The 26,638-nt window shown below is 37.0% G+C and overlaps 2 protein-coding genes across 8 annotated transcripts in view; both read right to left on the bottom strand.

Annotated features, from left to right (window-relative positions):
* WDR19 (WD repeat domain 19) overlaps nt 1–23,902 on the bottom strand; it is a 42,615-nt gene extending 18,713 nt beyond the window's left edge. For 2 of the 3 annotated variants that reach the window (XM_051789918.1, XM_051789916.1), the window contains exons 1-23: nt 22,179–22,783; nt 22,030–22,095; nt 19,408–19,533; nt 17,574–17,689; nt 16,949–17,064; nt 15,593–15,673; nt 15,218–15,330; nt 13,715–13,888; nt 12,488–12,558; nt 11,299–11,471; nt 11,086–11,200; nt 10,256–10,362; nt 9,728–9,850; nt 8,310–8,459; nt 7,632–7,779; nt 6,814–7,018; nt 6,098–6,257; nt 5,394–5,504; nt 3,641–3,750; nt 2,516–2,573; nt 1,467–1,613; nt 1,272–1,354; nt 369–452 (exon numbers count right to left, since the gene is read on the bottom strand). In XM_051789918.1, coding sequence (XP_051645878.1) covers nt 369–452; nt 1,272–1,354; nt 1,467–1,613; nt 2,516–2,573; nt 3,641–3,750; nt 5,394–5,504; nt 6,098–6,257; nt 6,814–7,018; nt 7,632–7,779; nt 8,310–8,459; nt 9,728–9,850; nt 10,256–10,362; nt 11,086–11,200; nt 11,299–11,471; nt 12,488–12,558; nt 13,715–13,888; nt 15,218–15,330; nt 15,593–15,673; nt 16,949–17,064; nt 17,574–17,689; nt 19,408–19,533; nt 22,030–22,095; nt 22,179–22,324 — 2,783 coding nt within the window. In that variant the 5' untranslated portion in view covers nt 22,325–22,783. Of the gene's footprint in view, nt 1–368; nt 453–1,271; nt 1,355–1,466; nt 1,614–2,515; nt 2,574–3,640; nt 3,751–5,393; nt 5,505–6,097; nt 6,258–6,813; nt 7,019–7,631; nt 7,780–8,309; nt 8,460–9,727; nt 9,851–10,255; nt 10,363–11,085; nt 11,201–11,298; nt 11,472–12,487; nt 12,559–13,714; nt 13,889–15,217; nt 15,331–15,592; nt 15,674–16,948; nt 17,065–17,573; nt 17,690–19,407; nt 19,534–22,029; nt 22,096–22,178; nt 22,784–23,754 lie in introns of those variants that run through there. The other variant, XM_051789919.1, reaches the window with a different exon arrangement.
* A 115-nt stretch (nt 23,903–24,017) lies between these two features.
* KLHL5 (kelch like family member 5) overlaps nt 24,018–26,638 on the bottom strand; it is a 68,161-nt gene continuing 65,540 nt past the window's right edge. For all 5 annotated transcript variants that reach the window (XM_051789971.1, XM_051789972.1, XM_051789968.1 and 2 more), the window contains one exon: nt 24,018–25,522. In XM_051789971.1, the coding sequence (XP_051645931.1) occupies nt 25,466–25,522 (57 nt within the window). In that variant the 3' untranslated portion in view covers nt 24,018–25,465. The remainder of the gene's footprint in view (nt 25,523–26,638) is intronic.

Genomic DNA, 26,638 nt, shown 5'->3' with positions numbered 1-26,638 from the left:
TTTAAAAACCACAGGTAAGGAGTCATTAGAAACCCACTGAACTTGAACACTCTGCTAAGTGGAATACTGCATAAGGTGCAGTCCTTTAAAACCTTCAATGATTTTTGTTAAAAATATATTAATGCTTTGACAGGAAAACAATCAATTAGAAATACACCTCTGATACTCTGGAAGGTCTTTATGTTTCAAATCTTCCTACAGCAACTTAAGTTTACGTATTTTAGAATCCATTTTCACAAAGCTATTCTATGCAAAATTTTCAGTCTGTGTTTGATTTTATTTTAGAAAAAGACTAATGTATAATAATAATAACAACAACAACCATAAACCAACATGTTTTATACTAAAAAAAGAGCATTCAAAAATACCTGCCATCTGCTTCTTTGGCCTTTGCATATTGTAGGTGAATCTTTGGAGATGAAACGTGAGGAAGAAGTTCACCAACCTTTGCCCTAGAAAGTTATTTAATAAATATATTTGGTTTTAAATTTTGACCAGTAAAACTGTCACATTTACATCAATACTGAAACAAAGGCTAAAAAACTATTGAATGCAAAGTATGTAAAGCTTTGAAGGCACTTTGATATTCTCAAAAAGCTGCACTTTAGAGATATAAGAACTTGAAAATAATTTTAATTTTTCAAATAAATGAACATAATATTCCAACATAATCTTTAGAGCACTCATACGAAAGAGGAAGGGTCTTCCTGAACTCTGCTCCAATCAGTTCTTAATCTCAGGAGTCCATAAAATGTAATTAGGCAAGAATTAAGCCCTTAAAGCTCTCAGCAAATTGTACTTTTCCACTGGAGACTTCACAATAATCAAATTACCTTAAAAAAAATTAAAAGGTATTGAACATAATGCCAGCAATTTTGGCTATTCATGATACTGACTCCACTTGAATAATTTCCAACTGTGTGAATACTCAGTCTCAGTTATGTGTTTTATAAAACTGAAGAAACTTTATGAAGTTACACAAATAAAATTACCAAATTCAGCGTGCACATGCATGCACCCAAAAAGGACTCAGAACTGCAGGTACCTCTAAGCATAACACACAGAAAAAGGAAAAAAAGATTATCTCCCATTTACAGTATATTTAAAATAACATAAGCTTCTGAGAGAACCTGTAAACTTGGGGGAGGGAACAACAAAATCAATGAAACATAAATAACGAGGCATTTGTGCCACGCAGAGAAACACTCCTTTCCAAAAAGTACCACAGCAAGTCCTTTGAAACATAATGTTTCCCTGAAACCTGTACTTACCAGTTTTTACACCGGATGTATACTGATGCTGCCTTGTCATAATATTGTCCCTTTTCATACAGCTGAGCAGCTTCTGAAAATTGCTACAATATTGGAAATCATAAGAAAAAAATAATTCTCAATTAAGATTATAAATAAACAGCTTAATGAATTCCCATATTCACTCTTAACTTTAGTAACTCAAATTTTGAGTACCTTCATATTCTCCAGGATAGCTCCACAGTCTCTTTTTAGTGACCTGCTGGGATGTTTAATGGCCTGGTTTACCCCTCGACGGATGTCTCCCATTCGAATGGACATTTGAGCCACTCCAGCAAGGCAAGCTTCATCATGTTCCTGGTACTGGCAATCAAATGAAAAGCAGTAACTATAGATAATACATTAGAAATATCAGGTCATAAACCCCACAGTAACCAAGCATTGAAACAAACTAACAAAATGTAACACGGACTTAATAAAATAAAATTCTTGCCTAGCTGCAGCTCTCACTTATTTAGAAGACTTCAGCTTAGTTTTCATCTTAAGGTTTGTCTCTAATTGTCACATTGCGCTTACGAGATCTGTCCAGACCAAGCATACATGAGAAGACTCTGTTTTACAGACAGCTCAGTGCTACTTTCCTCTTTCCTCCAAAACCAACAGTAGAAAAAAAGAGAAACTACAAGCAGGATATTTCCTTTTTTTTTTTTTTTTAAAGGTTGTAAGGCTGCTGATGTTTCATAAAGCCAAATGGCTTGAATCCAGAGATTTCATTTCCCTATTATGATCCCCTATTATCATTTAAGCTGCTTCACAATAGACATTTTGTAAATATTAAGGGAAATAATGCCAAAATAAGGGAGGATCTACCGAATATGTTTATTTTCTAACACAATACTTGTTTGTCTTTATATAGATAACAATCCCATAAAAGACAAAAGGAATAATTAGGACTTTTGATATAATAAGGAAAATCCCACCAATATTTTTTCTGACATTTGTACATTATTATGAAACTGTTCAAATTATAAAAACCTAAGTTTAGTTATGCCATGGTAATACAATGGCAAAACCACTGTATACCCAGAGAAAGCATCGTTCTGTATATTAAAAATAAGAGAAGTACTGACTACTATCCTGAAAGGAATAGGCATAAAGATTTAGAGCTGAATTTAAAAAAAATTGGAATTGAAATGAGTCTGAAATATGACAACTTAATGTATACTATGACTGTATAATGCTATAATTACTAGAAAAGGAATTACCTTATTGTTTCCAGTGATCCCCTTCTCATAATGTGCCAGAGCATTAATGTAATCACCCCTAAAAGAAAACTGGAACTTATACAGAGGAATATTTTTAACAGGAAGAGATGGTTACCTTCCTTCTACACAGATTAGACATATTTGTCTCGCTTTAGACATAATGACTCCACAGAAGGATGTGAAGTATGTGAGAGGTGGACAGTTACACATGACACTTCCTGTGGACTTTATCAAGTTCTTAGTCAAAGAAGCATTCCATCTCTCAATTCCACTGTACTGAGACCAATAAATCTCTCTTGAAAGACAGGCAAAGAATCTATCTGCACAATACACCTCAATAGTCTCATCTCTTCTTCCACATTTTTCTGGAAGAAAAATGAAACTAACCTATTAAATTATTTAGAAATTTTGCAACATAAAAACAAAGGTGATTTTTTTCCTGGAATATATTCAGAACACAAGTTACAGATGGTTGCATTGCCTCCATTCCCTCCTTTCTGTGACCAAGTGTCCTCTCTCAGCGCCAGGGGCACTGCCAGAGGGAACGAACTGTCTGAAAACTACTAATAGGTAAGACTTTTTCCTTCTGGTCTAGATATTAAACAGAATAGTTTTATTTGGGAAAAATTAACTCTAAAATAGACTTTAAAATCATGGCAAATGGTTAATACCTTCTGTCTTTCAGGGACTGGCAACCTTGAAATTTGACACACCTCTACATAAAAGATTTCAAAAATGAAGGCAAATGGGTATTTAAGGAAAGACAGGCAAAAGGCAAGGCTTTCATCCAAGGTAAGAAGTGCTAAATCATTTGGACTTTCTCTGTTTTCCAAGCACTTGTCTGCAACAAAGTATTTATTAAGTAGATGATATTATACAGTGGATCTACCAGTTGCAAGGAACCCAGATATGCTGAAATTAATGAAAAGTAACTACTATTTGCTAACATGTCTCTAGTATGAACTATTCCTTGAAAAACTCCTCCTCCTCATACTATAGGTGCAAGACCTCACAGAATCCTCTCTCAACAATGCAGTCACCTGAAGCATCTGAATTCTCTGTTCTTCTATTGAGCATGAGCATTGGTTTAATATTCTTATACTGCAACCTTACAGCAGAACTTACATGAATTCAAGCTGCATTGCATATTCCTTTGATATGAAAGGGATTTGGTCTGGGGCCAAACGCTTAGCCAGCTGAAGTGCACTGTCCCAGTGCTGCAAGTCTTTTCGCATCTATTAACAAAGAACAGTAACATTTTCGGATACAAGTAGCAAATTCGGAATTCTACTATGAAATTTAAATTATTCTAAATACAAATATTGAGTTAATATTCAAGAAAGATTCAGACAATTTGAGAGACATTCATCCAAAAGAATGTCTGTTAGGACAAGGGTCTACAGGAAACTACAGGTCTGTCAGTCTCACTGCAGTGCCTGGTAAAATTATGGAGAAGATTATTCTGGAAGTTATTTAAAACACTGGAAAGACAACACAGTCACTGGTCAAAGACAGCACAGCTTCATGAGGGGAAAGTACTGCTTGACAAACCTAATTTCCTTTTATGACAAAGTAACCCACTTAGTTTATTAAGGAAAGCCAGTTGATGCAATCTTTCTGGATTTCAGTAAAGCTTTGAATACTGCCTCTCGCAGGATCCTTCTGGACAAACTGTCCAGCACACAGTTGGATAAACACATCATGTGGTGGGTGAGCAATTGGCTCATGGGTCGAGCACAGAGGGTAACAGTGAATGGGGTAACATCAGACTGGTGACCTGTCACTAGTGGGGTTCCACAGGGCTCCATCGTGTGCCCTGTGCTCTTCGACATCTTCATAAATGACTTGGATGCGGGATCCAAAGATACAATAAGTGAGTTTACTGATGATACCAAATTGGGAGGAACTGTTGACTCCCTGGAAGGCAGGGAGGCCCTGCAGAGAGATCTTGACAAGTTAGAGGGCTGGGCAATTGCCATCTGTAAGAAGTTTAACAAGGGCAAGTGCTGGATTCTGCACCTGAGATGGGGCAACCCTGGTTATATACACAAACTGGGGAACAAGATGCTGGAGAGCAACGCCCAGAAAAGGGACCTGGGGGTCATGGTTGATGGCAAGTTGAATATGATTCAGCACTGTCCTGGCAGCCAGGAGGGCCAAACATGTCCTGAGGGAGCATCAGGTAAAGCACTGCCAGCCAGTCCAGGGAGGGGATTGTCCTGCTCTGCTCTGCACTGGGGTGGCCTCACCTTGAATATTGTGTGCAGTTTTGGGCACCACAATATAAGAAAGGTATTCAGCTATTAGAGACTGTCCAAAGGAGGGCAAGAAAGATGGTGAAGGGCCTTGAGGGGAAGCTGTATGAGTAGTGGCTCAGGTCACTTGGTCTGTTCAACCTGGAGAAGAGGCTGAGGGGAGACCTCACTGCAGTTACAACTTCCTCGTGAGGGGAAGAGGAGAGGCAGGCACTGATCTCTTCTCTGTGGTGACCAATGACAGGATCTGAGGGAATGGCCTCAAGTTGTGTAAGGGGAAGTTTAGGTTGGATATTAAAAAAAGGTTCTTCACCAAGACGGTGGTTGGGCACTGGAACAGGCTCCCCAGGGAACTGGTCACAGCACCAAACCTGACAGAGGTCAAGAGGCACTTTGATCATACTCTCAGGTAGATGGTGTGACTCATGAGGATGGTCCTGTGCAGGGCTAAGGGTTGAACTTGATGATCCTTGTGGGTCCCTTCAGCTCAGGATATTCTATAATTCTAGTCACACAATGGCAAGAACAAAACCATAAAAGGGCAAAATTATCAAAAGGTAAAATATTACAACATTAATCTGGAAATGAAAAGAGCAGAAAATATACACATCTTAAATGATTACCTCAAGAGCAGCAATAGGACAGGAGGATGCCAGATATAAATCCTGAGCCAGATTAAAATCACCAGTAAACATTGCAAGATGTCCTGCTAAAAGGTTGTGGTCTTCTATTCCCTGTAGAAAGACATAATAGTTGCAGAATTAGTCCAAAAGAAAATAAATATTGTATAAGTAAGTAACATAATCTCAGAAACACAGTAAAACCAATATCCTTACATTTTACAACCATGTGTATTGGATTCTATAAACCAGAAAAAGCCCTCACTTTCTTACTGTAGCTCAGAGTCACTAGGGTAACACAATTGCAGAAGTATAATTTTAAGGTACTATTTCAGTTTTAGATGTATAATTGTAATCTGGTTTTGGTTAGGATTTTTTTAAAATAATAACAACAGTCTGCAACATTTTCTGAAAAATTACCATAGGAAATTAGAGCCTCTGAATGCCTGAGACATGAATATATTCTGCTGCTCTCAAACAAATGCAGAAAGAAATGTTGTGCATTCCAGTAGAGACTGCAACCACTTTAAGAGAAAACCAAGCAAGAGGCATGTAGTTTGGACACTTTATCCTTTCTATTCCTTGAAAACAACTCAGCTTCTATTTGAAAAAAAAAACAACTTCTCCCCAAAAACTAAGGATCCAGCAATTCTTAAAGAAGAATTAAATCACTGTATTTCCTATTTAAAAGAGACTTTACATTTTACCTTTATTTGCTCTAGTGACATCACCATCCCAGCATTACCAGATGTCCGATAAACACGTATTGCAAAATCCACCTCCATATGATGTAAGCAAGCTTCGGCCAGCTCATTCCAACAAGACTGGTCATTCAGAAGTCTGCACAGCTCCCATGCTTCAGAAAACCTATAGAAGGTAAAAGCCATTTAGAACTATTTTAATTTTAGGTATTACTTAAAACTCCCTCTCAACACTTTTTTCCCTTATGTTACAGAAAAAATAAAAAACATTTACTTCTAAGTCATGGAGAGAGAGAGATGTATCAGGAAGAAAGGAAAAATATACATGTGTACCTTACAGTTCTACCCCTGTTTCTACCACACTTTTTCAGGAAACCATCTGCTTTCCCTACTCTGGCATTCTTTCCATTACACTGTTTTTGCATTGCTTCATTACAGTGGGAGTGTGCAAGAATCACCTTCAGCCAGTTTTGGAAGAGCCACCACCATATAACCCCAAATCAGTCTTGAAAAAAATTGCTTTAGCTTTTACTTGACAGTGGAAAAACAAATAAAACACCACTGGGTCACTTATTTTGCTTGGTCTCCATCAACAGCTGTGTGGACTCACAGACCAATCTATCAGTATTTAGCAGGACATTTTTAAATCACCAGGATACTCTGTATTGAGCTTAAGAACAGAAGAAAACAATTTACAGAATATAATTAAAATGTAGATGTACCTTTTCAGCATTAGAGTCTGAGTAAGCATCTGTCTCAGCTTATTAGGTCCAAAGTCTTTCAAATTGCCAAGGAAACAGTGAGTACTTAGATAGATATTGTTTGTTTTCCCACTCTGAGTCTGACAAGTTATTTCTCCATTATACAACAACAAAGGTTTATGGGAATAGGGGACTTCTGTGCCACCTGCCAAAATAATCTTTGATCCTAGATTCAAAGATCAGGAAGAAGACATCATGTGAAAATCACTACATGGTAGAAAGTGTAGCAAGCAGTCACAGCTGAAACCACGTATATTTGTAGGGCATTAATTCAAGGTCTCTAATTCTGGTAGTAACCAGTGACTCTACAGTGGATATTTTTCAGTAAAATACAGGACTTAACTCTTCTAAACCTTCTAAAAAGGGTCCTTTTCCAAATGTTTGTAGGGAAATTTCTAAATGTTTCTCTGTCACAAATACAGAAACTGCTATGATTACAATCAATTTTGGTTAACACTGTAAATGAATACAGGTTTTGTCACCCTGATCCTAAGATTTTTCTCATGAACATTTCAAAATACAACTGAAGCACAATGTGTAACTTTCAGATGAAATATTACAATAGCAAGAAGCTTAGGGAGTTAAGATCAAAATGCCTTGTTGGAGCTTTACAGAGAAACCTACAAAGCAACTTGTCTTCTATCCATCAGCTGCACTTCAAAACTTCTGTAGTACTATTTATTTTTGTACACATTTTATTTAAGAAAAATGAAGATTCAGAACATGTTTTACTTTATTAACTAAAATAGTAAATAACTTTTTTAAAGAACTTACAGTACCTTGAATGGCATCCTTATGAAAAACGTAAGTGTACACTTTATCATCATCAAAAGCAACAAAAACACCTGTATCCATTGGCCAGTTTTCCCACAGGATTCCTTTAATAGTTGGTGAGAAATCTGGAATCTCATATACTCTATCATTTACCTACATATAATGCAAAAGTAAAATTACTACCAAGTGACTAAGGAGATAAACTAAATATTCATCCCAGTTATGATTAAAAACTTTTAAAATAATATAAATAGTGCAGAAATATGAGAACTGTATTTAGAAAAAGTTTCTTATAAGCATTGATTCTGAGCAACAAAAAGTTTAATTCAGAAGTGGAGAAAATGCACATTATATAAATGATACTTACTATTCTTAAAAAAAGGTATGGGGAGAGGCAGTGAAACTGGCAATGCTTGTTGATGGCCTAAATTATTTGTATTTAAATACATCAACACATACATTTTTGAAAACTACCAATCAGAAACTCAGTATAATGAAATTGTCCTGATCTAATATGACAGATTTTATTTCCTTATTAAGTTATCCTCCAGTCTCCTTGCCAATTGCTTCTATCCGCATATGTGTTGGTGTGACATAATCTTCTCCATTCTCTATTAAAAACACTATATAGTCAAAGAACATGCTTGTAAATATAAGTGTATGGGTATCCCAAATTAACTTACTGGACAATAGACAAAGCCATCACTTTTGTCATCTATGAAAGCCATTCTGGTTCCATTGGGATCTGGAAAAATCTTTCTCACACTGACAGGATGCCGATATTCATTCACATATTGCCAGTCTTCAATGTAGAAATAACGAATAACTCCAGTCTAACGAGAAAGAATATAAAATCTTAATAATGACATCAGTAAGTGGCAAGTAGTTAATTAATCTGGTTGTACTTTCTCCCATCTTATAGTACTGAGTGTTTAAAAAAAGTACTTCCAAGTGAATTTTTTTGCTTCCTTCTTCATTCACAGCCTGTTTTGGGCAGGATAGGAAAACTTGAGGCTTCGGGGGGATGGAGAAAGGAGTGGAGGTTTGAGCAGTTTTCTGTTGGTTTTGACATTTATCTCACTCTGCTTTGTGGAGACAAACTGCATTTGATGTGCAGTTCTCTAAACACGGGAAATGCCTGTCTCATTGCTGAGAGAAGCTTAACCTTCAAACAAAGCTGAAAAATTTGCCTCCAAAGAAGAACCACACATTCTTAAGAACAGATGTACCTAATTCAGGTGAGAAAAGCAATCAAACTGATTTCTGATCAAACCTATATTTCAATCAGTGTCACACTGATTGAAAAGGTAGCTTTTGACATCAACTGTAAAAGTTGCACACATCAAAATGATTGGTTGCAAATTTAGTACCCCAAATTTACCAGTACCAGTTTACGTACTGAGGAGGTGGGAAAGGCCTCAACTGCTACAAAACCACTCAAGTTATTAAACCAGTGATAAAACCAGAAATAGTTGTTCTGGCTTTTCCTCTGGAAGGTCAGTACATCAGTTGATATCACAAGGAGTACAATACTACAATGCCAAATGTACCCTGTATTCCCAGTGCCAGAAAATATTAAAAGGAAAGGAACTACCCCTCATGCACAGGAAAATCTCCAGAAAAATCCATTAAAAAATTCTCTTTGGACAAAAGCTTCAGTAGTAAGTCAAGATTTCTATTTATGCTATCACACTTGTTTACCTTAGTAATTTTTGTCCACATTTATCACATCGTCACATAAATCAACAAATTTGAAAGCCAAGTGCTATGTTTTTTTCTTATATCTGGAAGACTTTTTGATTGCCAACCCTCTCATTAATGCAACAGAATTAAATTCTGCTATTAAAATCAGTGTTTTGCAACAAACACTAGTAAAAGCAAAACTTCACCTTCCTGCCAAAGCATGTCATATAAATGCAACAGTAAAGAAGCTGGATCCAATTTTGACCATATTTGCTTAAAGTTTTTCATAGAAAATAATCCACTCTAAAGTTCACAGATGCAGGGGTTTTTTTGCTAAAAATACGAGTATTAATCCAAATAATTCAGATAGAAATACATTCAATCTAAAAAAATCTTTAAAAACAGAAGTAATACTCACATCTGTACCATATAGGAGGAAGTCACTAGTTAAAGCATGGCACAAAATTCGGTATTTATCATCATCTGCTGGGAAAAGTCTTGTTTCTCGTTCTTCCTGAGCACCCAAATCTTCACTTTCTATCTAAATATAAAGAAAAGAATGAACTGAAAAACTCCACTGTTAACAATAAAGTATCATAGTGTTGCCTGTATCAAACTGTAAAGAAGTCAGATGAAAAAAAACTTGCATCCCTTAAAAACCCAGCATCTGCTTCTGGCAGATTCCCAGAGACCTTTAAAATAAAACTGTTAAACATCTGACAAGAAAACGTTTTCGTCACCTTTTCTAGACTAGGTTGTATTTCTGAAATCTACAGAAACTCAGCTTTATATTTTAGTTAGCCAGTAAAACAATTCTGAAGAATTTTTAATTTTTATCTCCATTAACTAAAGATCATTCCATTTTATCTCATTTTTAAAATTATATTAACTTGTTCAACTTAGATCAACTCATTAGTTCAGCAATCCAAATTGCCAGAGCTCTTACCATATGCAACTGGACTTTACCCTCAAAGAGAGCAGCAGCATAATCAGAATTAAGGTGCATACTTGCTACAGTCCCCAGGTACTCCACATCTTTAAGCTTTTTTACATCTAAAGGATTCAAACAAAAAAGAAAAGGTAAAAATATTTTGATTTTGTACAGGTCTTCACTTATCATCATTTAAATTTGCAGCCGAGTAAGCAGATGTGAAAAACTGACAACTAAGCAGAGAGGAGACAAGTCACATGTAAATACACTTTCTTCTTAGCAGTCAGAAAACTGGTTAGAAAGTAAAACAGAAACTCCTTCCTTATGCAACTCTGACCAGTATTCTTATAGTTTTGATTAATATATTGTTATTGAAAAAAGGTGATGCTTAGAGAAACATGAAACCTTTAAATCCACTGTCTAAAATTTGGATACAGCATAACCAATTTTTCCTTATCCCACACAAGCAAAATGAACATCTACAGAACTCTCTGATCATATAGTTCCTAGGTACTTTGCCAAACTTTGTATTTAAAGACACAGACATAGAATGTTTTAAAAGCCTAAAACTCCTTCATTGGTTACCAACATGATCTCAAAAAACCAAGAAAGTCTACGTTTCATGACCGATACCTTGAACATGAAGTTTTAACTCTGTTATTTACAATGCCTTGTCATAACTGCTTCAGTCTGTGAAGATCATTATCCCATCCTAGCAGGACCATATGGCAATTCAAGTTTTTAGTGTACAATGTGGAATGTCCAGAACTGCTAAACACAATACTGAATTCATAAAATGAGACAGAGTACTGCACTAATTTTAAGAGAACTGAATTTATGCTTACTATTCTCTCCAAGTGCATAAAACCAAGCCCGATTGTTCATTCCTACAGCCAGATGATAAACACCAATAGCAACAAAACTGGGCTCTACTTCAACAGAGACTGTGACTGGTAGCTCCTGTAAGAAAACAAAACAAAATAATACAATTTTTATCCACTTTTAATACTTACTTTATTTATATCTACATGAAGTTTAAAAGAAAGAGGTTATCATACTCTCTCCACATGATTGGCTACGGTAACTTCTAGAAGAGAAGTAAGGTATGCAATCCGTGTACTGCAAGCATCTCCAAGGATTGGAAGCTTTGTCAAGAAAACATGAAGGGATCCTCTCCGTGTAGATACTGCCAACAACTGTCCATCATCTGTCCAAGCCAGCTGATCTACACCTAAAACATTCACAAGTTTTTGTAAAAAAAAAAAGATCCTTTCTTTAACTACTGAAACCAAGATATAATTATTTTGCTTTAAAATGTGAAAATGGTAGGAATTAATATATAGCAATATAGGTACTAATGTATTTAAATATAACCAATTAATATAATTCCAAGATTAATTGGAATCAGTCAAACCAAACACAGAATTTACTAATATAGCATTTTGCTGAGAGTGAAGTCTTCACAGAATCACAGAACGGTTTGAGTTGGAAAGGACCTTAAAGACCATCTAGGTACAACCCAATTTCCACTAGACCAGATTGTGTATCTGTTACAAAACTGATCACCTCTTTCCCTGTTTTCCAACACTGACAGTTTATTCAGCACATTCAAAGTGAAACATAATACTGGAAGCAGCTGAGCAGAATTCAGTCTTATTTCCCTTATCGCCAACTTAGTAAGTACTAAACACAGAAACAGTGTTTGGTCCTCAGTGCCTGGAAATTCCTATTCATATTTTAACTGACTAATACCAATATTCCAAGGAGACAGGGGAAAACATTATTCATTACTGAAGAAAATAGTTTTGTAACACTGTTCTGGAAGCCACAGACACAAATCCTATATATCAGGATGAAAATAGATAAAGTACCATATGTCACTACAAGAAATGCTGAAAAGCACAAAAAACCCCCACCAAAAATCATGGAAAGAAGAGGAAACCGGTTAAGTGTATTATTTTAATAATCTGAATATCCTCTATTACAGATTCAAAACCACATGACACTAACTGATCAAATATTCTGAGAGCTGTAATTCTCTATCCTTTGAACAGACAAAATATGCTCCCATTTTGCTACTGGTCACTTAATAATTACAACTTGAGACAGAAGGAATTTTTGATAAATTCTATATTTACACAGTTTTTCCAACAGCAGTACTTTCACTCACAAAAACAGAGACACCATGAAAATTCCAGTATACTTAATTTGTAAAAATTTCTCTCTTCATGGAGAATGTTAACATACCTTTGTTTTCATCATCCAAGTTTATTATGGCATACATTTCTCTCAGATCTGACAGATCATGGATTTTAATGCTAAAACAAAAATAAACAGTCATTCTCACCCATCTAAATCTCATTCACCATAAACACAAAATGCCTTCCATTTCCTAAAGAGCAACACATACTCAGTTATCCATCACTCTAAATACCATATCACTATATCACTGTACAAAAATATTTGCTCGGAGAACTAAAATTTGAGGAAAAGACACAATCCAATTTGAAAGAACTCAGGGTTGGGAAACACAGTTATTCCCTTTTGACATGTTACAGTACATGTTAGTTTAAAAACACATTAGTGATCAACAAACAGTGCTTGAAACACAAGATGCAAAAAAAAGCTTTCAATCCTGCTTCACATAAAAAGGGACAGAGTGAGAGTTTATTTGTGCTGTCATGTCACTCAATGTATGTTAAACAGCCCCTAAAGAAATAATCCTTATTGTATAATAGGTGAAGTGCTTGAAGTTGCACCATGCTTTGCTCATAGTTACACCACTCTTGATGTGCAAGTGCCATAAATCAGCAGTCAGTCCTACACAGAGCTGAGGACAGAGAGAATGGTCTGACTCCTACCATCACTTAGTTCCTTTTGTGCTGAAGAATTCAGGTATCACAGAATCAGGGAGCAACAGATGAGGCACTAAAGAAGCTATTCTATCATATGCACAACACATTTTGGAAGAACTCCAGTCTCTTTACTTATTTTTTCCTTAATTGCTTACACTTTTAGAGTTTTGTCTAGATTGGAGGTAAGACCAAACACCAGGGAGGAGGATATCAGGATACAGGATACAAGCATACTCAGTACAGTTTTAAATTAACTGTTCTCCTATCATTAAGCAGATGTTTATGTTTAATCAATAAATCATAGTAAAGAAATTTGGACTTTTTTGTAGTCAATAACATAATAGAAAAAGAAAGAATCGAAAGGAATAATCTATACTAAAGTTTAATTAATTTTTTTGTTTACAATTAATTACAATAAAGTTAATTACAATTGCAGGGATTTTCGTCAATATTAGCCTCTAACTCTAGGCAGAGCAGCAGCTCCACAGAGCAATTAATCTCATCTTCTTTCCACTCACTTCTTAAGGAGCCTTGGAGCCTTAGGAAGCACAGCTTTAATGCGTGAGAGCTACACCTGTGGGAGATGCATTCATTCCTTATGTATAAAACTACTACTTACCAATTGTCTCCACATGATGCAGCTTTGTTTAATGACTGGGATATAGCAATGCTGCTTAGATTATCCTTATGATTGTGAGCTTGAAAGATTTCTTGACCTATCTCACGGATGTGTGTAGAAATGACTACAAAGCACCCCCGTGAGAAACCAATCATAATGTAGCCATCACCATACCTGTTAAAAAAACCAACAATTAAGAGATCTATTAATGCAATACACAAAATAATTTTTCTTTCAGACTGCTGGAGTAATTGTCAATGCCTCCCTGTAATAGGAAAAATAAGCAATTTATGGGAATATATATATATAACGTAAAACAGTATAGTATAAAATAGGTTAAGGGAAAAAATTACCAAAGGTTCTTAAAGGATAGAACCATGTTTGTGCCTAGAGTTCACTCATAAGTCATCTTTCCTGCATTTTAAAATGCCACTTCACTTTCAGCATGCTGCAAACATGGCAGTGATGCCAGGAGGAAGATTTCTGGTATCTTCATTGGAATAAACATGCCAGAAGATGGCAACTTTGCTTTCAAGGTTCTGGCCAATTTGGTCCCATCAAAGCCATGTAAAACCAATAATGCCAGTCACTCTGCCCTTCATCATCATCATCGTCATCATCATCATCATCATCATGGCTAGGCTTTGCGAATGAAGATTTGGGAAGGGCTCTACCCACATCTGCTAAAAGTGCGCTGGTGTGTGTTTGTAAATGGTCTGTTTACTTTTCATAGTGTCAAGCAGAAATAACGAGGTTAAGGCAGAAATAGTTACAGTATGTAAGGATGAATTAAAATGATATCTCATCAGCTTAATTGCAAGAAAAATCACTGCAAGGTACACAGTTCAGGTATGCCTTGTAACATATGTGGCCACAAACTAAGCAGCATATCACTACAGGTTTTCTTACGGTTATAGTGTAAAGGAATGTCAATTCCACATTAATGAACAGGTGTTAAAAGACAAGCTGCAATGATTCAAAGACATAGAAACACCAGAGTTTTGGTACACCAGTTCTTGGTACAGAGTTGAAACTTTTAGCTTAGGTTTTCTTCATAGGAACACTACCAATGGTATTGCACAGCAGGGAGTCTATAAAAACTTTGCACAACTTTGCAAACCAACAAACTATCTGAAGGATGAAACTCCATCCCTAGTTCTTTCATCATTTACTCATCCAAACAGAAAACAACACATAAACCCTTCAGTTTAATCTTCTGTCAGGACAGGAACATAATAATGTTCTAATAGTGTTTTGAGCACACCAACTGTGATTCCATCTGAAAATATTGCTTTTATAGCCATTGAATCATCAGGTGGAACAATTACAAAATGTAGACTACTTTGTGTTTGGAAAAGAATTACTAAAAAGGCTACAAAACATCCAGGAAAAATCCAGTGTGAGCAAGGGATAGGTGATCTAGTTTCCAGTATTTATCAAAAGTACTTGGAAAATACGCATCTTGTTAATACCACAATGCTTAATTAAGAAAGTTCTGCTCACCATTTGTAGGCTACAATACTGCCGTAAGGCTGCTGAAATTTCAGATCAATCGGGTTATCAGGATCATTCAAATTAAAAAGAAAGAGAGTCTTCTTGCCAACCACTACACTTACCTGCCAATGAATGAAAAGAAAAATTAACTTGGTAAGAATGGCATCACTTTAAAATAAGGCCCTATTTCTTCACTAAAAGATGAGATTTAGGACTTCAAATAATCCTCAAGAATTCTATGGATCTGAATTCTGAGTCTTTATCAATTCAAGAATTTTCTCTACAGCATTAAATCAGCTCCATTTCCTCGAAGGAAAAGGAAGCAGGTCACATGGAGGTAGATTACTCTCACTTGAACTACAGTATTTTGCAGTGACTTCTTACTGTGCTTTCCCTGGTTGATATTCTTTCATCAGTCTTCATAACTGAGAACTGCATATCACTGGGATCTGAGCTCACCGAGGTCTGCAAGAAAGAATTTCAGATTGAGAAATCAACAGTTAATGTAGCAAATACTGATGATAAATAACTGCATAATTCCTACCCTTTACAATACAGTGATAAAGACAGACAGATAAAGTTGTCATTGCATTTAGTACCAAAACAAAAAAAAATGTTGGAGAAAACACAACCTCAGTTTGGATCATAATGACATGTTAGCATAGAATATACTGAAAAAATATCTAGGAAACACAGTTATGCAACAGTTAGATACACGAATTCAGACAGAGAAGGAAAGATCCAGATGAGGAAGAAGACTTGCATGATGATATTACACAGACAGTACTAACTGAAGCAGTATAAAAAAGGTCACTCTGATGCCAATTCAAAGAAGGAAGACCAAGAATAAGGCATACAAGTTAAATATTTACAATGTATTTTAAAATGGGCATACCTGATCTAAGTTTAGCAAGTGATAGCAGTCTAGTTGCTTTTGTAGTCAAAACCTAATAAACAAGCCTTGCTTAGATCTCTGCCATCTCAGCTACACTGCTTCTACTCCCTAAGTCTGATAATTTAAAGCACAGGCACACCTTAATAAATTTATTAGGGTATTCTTCTCCAGTTGTGGTCTTCACAACGAAGGAAGCATATGAAATAAACTACAAAAGATTTGTGCTTTGAAAATTTTTAGTGAAAACAGTGTTCATTAAAGTAAAAATAATGAATTATAATCATTTGCACATTAGGTAGCAACTGTCATTGCTTGGAAGGACTGTGATGTATGTAAACAAACAGAATTCTTAACTTGAGGATTTGAGTGTACTCGGAGAAAGCATCGGAATCAAAGCTCTCAACAAAGCAACAGAGGTCCACAGCCTAGGAATAATCCTTGCACATCAGAGCCAAGATGTTTGTTAAACCACTCTAAAGCAAAACCAACACTAAAAGTACTTCCTAAAGATGTTATGAAGAGTCACATCAGAGCTCTTCTATGCTGTTACTGGGGAAGTCAAACTACGGCTGCACTCATGGGATCCCCTTACAACAGATACAAAGGATGAGAGAAGTGTATTTAGGCAGGACCACAACAGAATTGCAAAGACTCTAATATCATAAATCACATTGCATAACACAGAGGTTCAGATTCTTAGATATGCCCTCATCCTACATGAGGTTTCCCAAAGGCTCCTTGTCCTTGAAAGCAGTGGGATTCAAAAGGCACAAGATCCCATAGGCCCCAGCTTTCTTGGGAACAAGGAGTATGCCTTAATATCAAATGTGGGTAAGAAATACTACCTGTCTTATAGTATCCCCTTCCTGATTGCTTATAGTAATCATTTTGTCTTCACCACCTAGAGCCAGGAGGTTTTCAGTACTCCAACAGCCACAAGTAATCTTCTTAGTGTGTTTACCTTGAAAAATGAACACAACCACAAAAAAAAAAGTCTGTGATGGAAATATACTCTGTTTGGCCACTCACAGATTGTCAGAATGTGAAACAACTTGTCAGAGCAACTACAAATTCAAGAGCCTTTTTTTTTAAATCTTCTGCTCCCAGATGGAAGTCTTTTGACCTTATAGGAAATGGCACAGCCCCTGTTCTTCCATTTCTTTGCACGGAATTTCTGGGGACTGTTATATCCTTAGCCTTTATGCCCAAAGGTACTTCAAGCATGTAAGAAAGAGTAACTTAGCAACAAGAACAACCACACAAATTCTTTGCAGAAAAGATAACACAAGTTTCCCGTGAGACAGTAATATATATATATTACTCTGCTAAGTAAAACAAACCAGAAGGTGCAAGTTGAGTATACACATATTTTTTACTAGCATGTACATATAGAGAACTAAAAAGGAATCTAAGCATATTAGCAAAATTACACTTTCACATGAGTAAGATTAGTTTCAAACCAATGCATACCAAGAACAGAAATCTTGCGAGAAGTCTGATGGTTATATATAAGTAAGTTTCCTTTTGTTGTTCCAACAGCAAGTAAAGTTCCAACTCGAGACCATAACAAGAAAGACATTGCATCCCTGAAATAAAGACAATTTTTACTTTTTATTGTAAAGATTCCTTTCATGTGCTTAGATATGAAAACATTTTGCATATTTGTTTTGCAATTCTATGAAATCACACAGATCAAGAAGAATTTTTAAATTAAGCAAATGTTCTCTACAAATATCAGAAATATTTAAGTACATACAAAATAGTAAAAGTATTAAAAAGTTGTATGAGGTGATGTAACATGACTTGTACAAACAGAAATGTGTCTAAAAACATCAACAGTTTTTGATAGGTAATTTGGCCAAATACACAGCTTTACTCAAAGATTTCATGAAGGTATGTGAAACTTTCCAGTCACTTTTTGTATTTTTTTTTGTAGTTCAACTCAAAAGTGAATAGGTCTCGTTCTAGTCGCTGTAATAAAGGAAGCTAGAAAGATGCATTTTAACTTGAAGTTTCAGATACAGCAAGGTCTGTTTTGATGTATATTTAAGGCTACACAGACAGTTACTATACATAATGTTAAAAAGAAAAAAGCCTCAAGCAAAAAAAAAATTCAATCACAATTTTCTAATTAGTGCAGTCCCTCCCATCTTTTTAAATTTTACTGTAAGCATGCAATAGCAGTTTGAAACAAATTTCAGATATTGACATGTAAAATGATCTCCAATATATATTTGGTTTGCATATGAGGGATTTTGTTTGTGCTTCTCTAATTTCAGAAAGGGAAGGATACAAGAAAAGCCCGATTATCCCACCCTTTATACATCTTAGTGCTTATTCTGCTTGAACAATAACACTGTGACAAAAGAAGCATTAAGGACTCAAACTGAGATATACTTTTCTAACAAGACTGCCTCCAGTAAGAAATTTACCTCTAATATTAGAGAGAAAGATCATGAAGGAACTGCAATTACTGCATACTCCATTCTGCTAAGTACCTTCTACGTTCTTTTTTGCTTGTATACTAGCAAGTTACTCTTCCCCCCAAAGTATTTGTTCACACATGAAAAGGAAGTACAATATGGTCTATTCATTCACACAGTATAACATGTATATACATCTTAACATAGGACAGATTAGCTTCCATTCTCTTTCTTACAGACAGAATGTTTATGTAGAATGCAAGAATTTGGTGGAATAGACTCAAGGAAGCCAAAGGTTTAATTGTTAAACCAAGTTCGTTCATTAACCCAATGCTTGATTGTTATGCAGACCTCAGAAGAGTTTAAAGTCTGTGGCCAAATTCATAAAGGTAAGGCTTTGAACCTTAGAGTAGGGTCGCCTTAGATATCTCCTCCCATCCTAAACCAGTGAATATGGCTTTGTGAATAATGTTTTAGTTCCCTTACAATTCAAAGACGAAAAAATCCTAGCACTACTGAAATCACTTCCTTACTTTTAAGTTCCCTTTAAGGAATGTGAAATACTAAAGAGAAAGTGTAGCCAGTGAGTTGCTACCACAAAGTGAAACACTGGAGAAAAGCTCTCTAGAGACTTTGGCACTGCTGACACTCAAGAAAGAAACAAAACCCCTATAAACACTAAATTCTCCTCCCACAACAAACACTTCAAAACCAGCAACTCTTATAAAAAATACTTTAGCAACAAACTGTAGCATATTATTTTAACAGTATATATACTATGCAGACTCCAGTAAAAAATGATCTTGCAATATATCCTCCACATCAACAAGACACAGTGCTCCCAGTATCTAAAAAAAAACATGTTAAAAAAAATTTCTTACCTCATGCCACTGTCTACTTGGCTTGTTTTGTTTGTGATCGCATCCCACAGAAATATGGCGCTAGATTTGTCTGTGACTATTGCTAAAGTATCTCCATCCTTATCCCAGTCCATAGCAACACAGTTACTGAAGAAAAGAGAAATCACTAATAATGTTAAAATATGTTTGTAAGAGTACAGAAACAGCCAGAACTATGCAGCTGAACTCCCTATTTTTCTCAACAAGCCTAATGAACTTGGACAAGAAATCTATGCAGAAGCAGGAAAAATCTCTACTTGCAAACAGCTCCTATAATGAAGAGGAGAGCAGACTTACCTATAAGTCTCTAGTGAATTGAAAACAGTGTTGTTCACAACATGTATTTAAAGCACATATGCTGCAGACCAAGAACCTATGTCACCTGAAACCACTCTTTCTAGATAAGTAAGTTGAAAGTTTCAGGTTAAAAGGGTAGCTCTATGAAAAATTTCACACTCACTACCATTCAAACGAAAACTCCTGCTGCAAGCAGTTTCAAAAGTGTCCTACAGAAACACACACTGCTATAAATGAATTTAGTAAGTCTTCAGTTCCAGGTTCTCCTATCTTTCTTTTTAAAACTTCAGCAGTTTATTCCAGAGAAAGAGTACAGTCTATTCCCTAAATATACTCCTGAATACCTAACAGCCAATCACAACATCATGAGCAGGAACAAAGACAAAAAAGAAAAAATAGGGGAAAATGCAAATTGTTAAGCAGGAAACAAAACAAATTCTATCAACATAATGGTGAGAGGCTTGTAACATCAATAAGTATAGCAGAGAATACTTGACATTCTGAACTCCATTCTTATGTAAGGAGAGGTCCAGCAGTTAATTGCAATTGGTTAACAGTTAACCAACAAATAAAGAAGCAAAGTTTGGCCTGACAGGAGAACATCCATGTAAGCACACTAATTTCTGTTTAAGCTGCATATCACAAAAATTGAAATTTATTCCAGTAGTAGCAAAAAGAATTTATTCTTCAATCACAGCAAAAGGTTGGAAACAATAATTCAAAAGAACTACCTAACACAGGTAGAAGATTTCCTGGCAGGCCTCAAAAAGTCAACACTATGCAATCTACTATAAGCAGATGTTAATTATTTCAAAAAGCCTTTAGGAGATGTGGTTATTATGCAAGTTTCTTCTACTCTTTCCCTCGCCATGAGAACATAACACTGTTATAAAAGTGGTTTTGATGTTATGTTTCCCTCAAGGAAAGGCTCACATCTGTCCATCGATAACGTGGTGCTATCAGTGTCCATCAGTAAGGTAGACACACCTTCACACCACCCTCGCCAACCCACACGACAGCAGAGGATTCCCAGTCCAACATAAACTCTTCCCAGAGTTCACCTCTGATTCCACACAGCTTTCCTCACTTTTGGCAGTCTTCTGGAGCAAATGAGCACTTATTATACATGGTGCAAAATACAGCACAGAATAGGCTGGGCTATCGATATTACCAAGCAAAAGAGACTGACACAGTCCACATTATGAATGGCTCCTGACCCAAACAGCAAGATGTGAGTTACAAGTGAGTCTGGTGAAGACAATGAGAATTGCATCTCTTGGTTTGGTGCAACGTGTCAACCACCGTGAACTGCAAAAACTGGATTTCTAGAATTCTCGGGGAGCTAAGTGAATCTAGCTCATATCTACCAGTGACACAGGGATATGCAAGTAGAATTGTGAAAACTGAAGTTAGACTCTAGACTACAGGCTTCAGATTAAAAGCTGTAGTGGGAGTTTCACCTGGACTAAGGGCTCTACCTTAATCAAAATTAATCAGGTTGTTAGAAATAAAAGTAGGCGAAATACTAAGAAGAAATGAGCAGTACACAAATGAAAACTATTGCAACATCAGGTACTAATGGAGCCCAATACAAGTATCTTAATTGAGCAAAATGGTACGATGACCCAATGTCACACTGTTTTCACCCAGGGAGGTTTCCTCTGGGTCACATCTTGCCTGTTTCTACGGTCTGACTGCCTTTTAAGAACTTAGATGCATCTTCCAAAGTACACAATTTTCTAAATTTCATTTGAAAAAAATACAGTTTCTACGCTCCTACACCACTCGCTGACATGAACCAAAGTATGACAAGCAGGAAAAAAAGGAGACTCACTTCAGGAGTATCCTCTCCATCTAAAGCAAAAATGCCAATGCATACATTACGGCAGTGATATAAACAGAAACACTAAACCAAAAGGGCATCTTTCTTCAGTAAAGCTACGATAACAAATTGTTAGAAAATTGAAAATAGCAAGAATGCAGTCGCAGTCAGCGTGATGAGGATATATTGTATACAACTTCATTATGATCATTCCTAATATAATGACACAGATTGAGTTTATTACTAATAAGGACTCCTTTGGGTAGGAGAATATATTTTTTTACTATTCTTGATAGCTTACTACGACTTCAGCTTTTACTGCCTCAGATTCCATACATGCTCAGTTTGTCTTCTTTTCCAGGTATGTTCACCCAAAATATATCTCTTCCTAAAAAGTTCTCACATTGTCCCGGTACCTCACCAGAAGATAAGTATTTTTAAAGAAAAAAACAAAAAACCTAATTTAAACCCATCTTAGTACCTACCCTGGTAGGCTGATTTCATTTCTCTTCTGACCATGACGATCAAAAATTTTCACAGTACGATCACCTCTACAAAAGATTAATATACAGAATAAATCCCTTCTTGATCGCTAATTTCTATGGACAAACGCAATAAATACTTGCAATCTTACCCGGTTACAGCAAGGAAATTTCCTAAAGTTTTCTGCCAAGCAAACTGCACAGGGGAACCAGACCAAGCTTTTTCATACAGACTGAATACTTGCTGGGGGAAAAAAAAACATATATGGGAAATTATACATCTTAAAATCATAAGCATGCAACAGTACTACAATTTTCTAACATGTTAGAAACTGAGTACTGTGGAGGTAAAAAAACCTCAAACCAATCCAAACACAACTTCTGCATGATTCTAATGCACCAAAGTAACAACATTCCACATAATAAATCTTTTGGTTTGAGTGGAAAAAATTGAAATTTCTGATAATGAGTGTCTGCATTAAGAACTCTATCACAACTAATATTTTTTCTCTTAGTTACAGGAATTAAAAAATTGCATGAGACTCTCCCGTTCCATTTCAAAGACCGGAAAGTAGCAGTTTTCCAAATTTCATGGAGAAGTCTGGGACCAGACAGCATCCTTAGTTTGTAAAACACAGAAGGATCAACATTTAATCTTTTAAAGACAAATAACCATTTTGTTACTCTGAACTGTTGGGTCTGAAAAGCAAAGACCTTAAAGCAACCTACTCTAAAAAAAGATTCTGACTTTCAACTGAGAAAGTTTCTGAACTTCCTTTTCCTTTCACAATACCTGTACAGATTTTTCTGTAACCTGGGTGTAAGACAAAGCCCACAACTTTGTTTCACAGCTTGTTATCCTGACTTATACTTCTCCCACATGATCAGATAAACACAAACATACGGTGTCCACCCGGTGTCCAAATGTTTGCAAGGCTTGCCCAAGCCTTTGCAAAAGTTTTCTTCCCTTCTTTTGGATGAATGTAAATGGAGGTATTCTTCACACTGAATTTGCATTTTACTCACAAGAAGCGCAAGAATACAACCACCACATGCCACAGGCACAGATGACATTGGACAGTTATATCTGATTTGGAAAAAAACTTGTAAGAGTCCAGAGGAGGGCCACCAAGGTGACTGGAAGGATGGAGCCCCTCTCTTGTGAGGAAACGCTGAGAGAATTGGGACTGTTCAGCCCGGAGAAGGCTGCGGGGTGACCTAATTGTGGCCTTCCAGTACCTGAGGGGAGCCTACAAGAAAGATGGACAGATACTGTTTACAAGGGCATGTAGTGACAGGACAAGGGGGAATGGCTTCAAACTGAAGGAGTTTTAGATCAGATATTAGGAGGAAGTTGTTTGCTGTGAGTGTGGTGAGGCACTGGAATGGGCTGCCCAGGGAGGTGGTGGATGCCCTTTCCATACAAGTGTCCAAGATCAGGTTGGACGGGGCTTGGAGAAACGTGGTCTAGCAGGAGATGTTCCTGCCTATGGCAGGGTGGTTGGAACTAGATGAGCTCTCTTCCAACCTAAGCCATTCCACGAGAAAGAAAACAAATACGGGAGTGCAGGTAAGCACGTCAGGCCCCCCATTTGCTGGCGGCAGGCGCTTCTCGCCGCACCTCCCTCCCCTCCCACCCCCTCCCCTCCAACCCCCCGATCGGACCCCCCGACCGCCGCCCGCCCCGCGGCTCCCCGGCCCCCCGGTACGGCGGCCGGACAGACCCACCTTCATCGCGGCCCCCGAGCCCGGCCCAGCGCCGGCACCGCGCATGCGCCGCCCGCCCACGGCGCCGCGGTCGCCCCGGAGACAGAGAGGGCGGAGCGGGCGGAGGGGGCGGCAGAGCCCGGCCCGGCCCGGCCCGGCCCCCTGAGGCCGCGGCCGTCGGGACCGCGTGTGGGCAGTACTGAGGGGAAAGTGGGTGTTTCCAGAGCGGGGGCACACAGAGCGGGCTCTAATCTAGGGAATAAACACACACACCCAGCAACAAAGCCTCTTGAGATCAGCTGTATTCCAACTGCGAAACTTCCATCGCAGTGTCTCACTCATTTCTTTTAAAACAATAAATAGTTCGTCGAGAGCGTTAAAATACACGTTTAAAATTACAAATGTACAAAGGACTTCGGGTATCGGACACTTCAAATTTAAAAAAAACCAAAACAACAACAACCAAAAACCCCATTCAATGAGTTCACATCTTCCCGTTTTTCACACGCGGTGCTGTTTGGGAAACATAAGAGACAAGGCACGGAAAAGCAAATACAAAAAGGCTTCTCCCGAGAACATTTAGACCATTCAAAGCAATTTGGTGTAACAGCATAGGGCTCGAGAAAGGCAAATTGCAAAGTATCTGAAAAGAATAGATAATTGTTAAATACAGTAACTAATTTGATACAGTCCTTCGAGGCACACACATGCTTCTGTAAGATGCTGAACATGCTTAAGTGGTGGCAGCTAAGCATCTTGCAGGATCAGGCCCTTTAAATTTTTAAATAACCTTACAGGAAAGACAGACAATTTCTTCATTTTATAAAATTATACATTTCAAAGTAGTGCAAAGCCTCATGTGAAAATGTATTTAGTCTATATGTAATGGAATGCTTCAAAAATTCCAAAGTGCAAATATTAAACTTAAATTGGTTAACTGTTAATCACACTTTAGAATTCTTCCAATAACACACAAATAGCAAAGTAAATATAAGAATCAAAGTAGAGAAAAAGGTATGATGTTCTGCATCTTGCATAAAAACTTTGAAAATCCAAAAAGTACACTAGATGTCAAAAATATCTGTCAAAAATTATTAAATAGCAGGTTTCTGTTAGCATAATAAGACAACATTTAAAATAAGGCTTTGGTTAAATAAAAAGTTGGCTAAACTAGGAATGATGATGAAAAGTGCAAAAGATTCACCAAATACACAACTTCATTTCCAAGGCAGGCATTATGCCTGCCATTTACAATAGTTTGCATTGGTTTGTCAACCTATAGCCAAATGTGTTTATTATAGGCAAATTAAATATACGAGGTCCAATCCTATATTTTCACCCAGATATAGACCCAAATATATCAAAGTATATCCATTTATAGCATCATTCCTCTGCTTGTTTAGGGAAATCAAGGTCCTGGATCTGTAACATTTGATTATTATGGTGAGTTCACTCATCTTCTTAGCGCTTCCTAAACACAAGTCCTCTGCTGACAACCGGCAGGTTGCAGCTGATTTTCTTACAAATAGAATTCTTGTAACATATGAGTAACAAAGAGAATTTTTTTAAAAGTGCTTAATATTGGTCCATAAGAACAACACGTTCCCATCAGCTTCAGACTGTGCTGTGGTAGGTATCCTGCAGCTGGTGTTGGTGCACTGGTAGTTTGCTCGAGGAAAAAAGAATTGTCTGAGTCTATGCAGGAGAATGTCACCTTCATGGAGATAATAATTTACAGTTTTACAGTCACAACACATGCTCCAGCTCTTCCTAAACACAGTGGTGCAACCTGTAAATAATAAAACAAAGCAACCATCCATGAGACAAATGCAGTCAGCTTTAAGTAATTTTCTTCCCCTAATTGTACAGCTGCAGTAGAGTGATAATATCACCCATGCTCTGTTAATGTGACTTACAAATTGGTCCAAACTTAGATACAAACTCACAGAAAAGGTAAAGATATTTTATATAATACAGTGAAGCACTCTGAAAGCAATACCAAGTCCCAAGAACATCAAGCAATTCTTATTGATAATTTAAATTATTCAGTATCACATGAAAAAGAAACCTTTGACATAATACAAACTGGACACCTGAGCTAGACAGTCTGACAACTGAGTAATGGTTGGCAAAATGATGCATTTGTCACAAACAGAAAATGCCAAAAATGATAGGGGCAACCTCTCCCTTTCACTTGAATATTTGACAAAATCCTTTTAAGAGTTCTTGAAATCAGAATAATTTCCCAGACTTTATTCTTTAATTGTAAACAGAAGTTGCTTCTGGCAAGATCCTTTTCTGCTGAGATTCTGCTGGACTTGAACAGAGGACAGCAGTTTCTAACACTCACTTTGGCTTCCCGTTTTAACCTTCATTGTATTGGAGTGCGTGTGAATAGCACACCAAGCAGTACAGAGATCATCCTGAAGACAAAAAAGGCTGTTTATGCCAACTCCCCTATTTATTTTTTTTCCCAGGAACAAAAGACTTATCCTAGGCTGTCTGTAGCTCTGGCAAACTTCATCTGAGAAAATTCCACAACCCTCTTCTGAAGTGTGTGTGGATTAAAGCAGTGTCAGACTGCTGACATAACAAGAGAGAAGGAAGGTACACAAACATTTCCAAAACCCTCTAGGAAGGGTTTGAAACTGTCCTATATATTGGGATCATGGTATTCAGTGAGATATAGAGGGTCAAGGCTAAGGATACACAGGTACATACAGGTGGTCACCACCTAGACACCATGCGAGATTTGTTTAGGTGCAGTGGTGAGAAGCACAGTTTCTGTCCTTTGGTACATTGCTTGTTCTTTCCTTTAGCGGGACAAACAATGACAGGGTTATCATCACCAGCACCAGTACCAGCGAAGGCCCCAAGCTCTGATGAGCCTCCTTGATGACTTGTG

Source organism: Manacus candei, unplaced genomic scaffold (genome assembly GCF_025592945.1).
Source record: "Manacus candei isolate 608988 ecotype Guabito, Panama unplaced genomic scaffold, ASM2559294v1 h1tg000028l, whole genome shotgun sequence".
Lineage (NCBI taxonomy): Eukaryota > Metazoa > Chordata > Aves > Passeriformes > Pipridae > Manacus > Manacus candei.
Note: the sequence above shows the minus strand (reverse complement) of the source record. Positions and strands in the feature narration are given on the sequence as shown.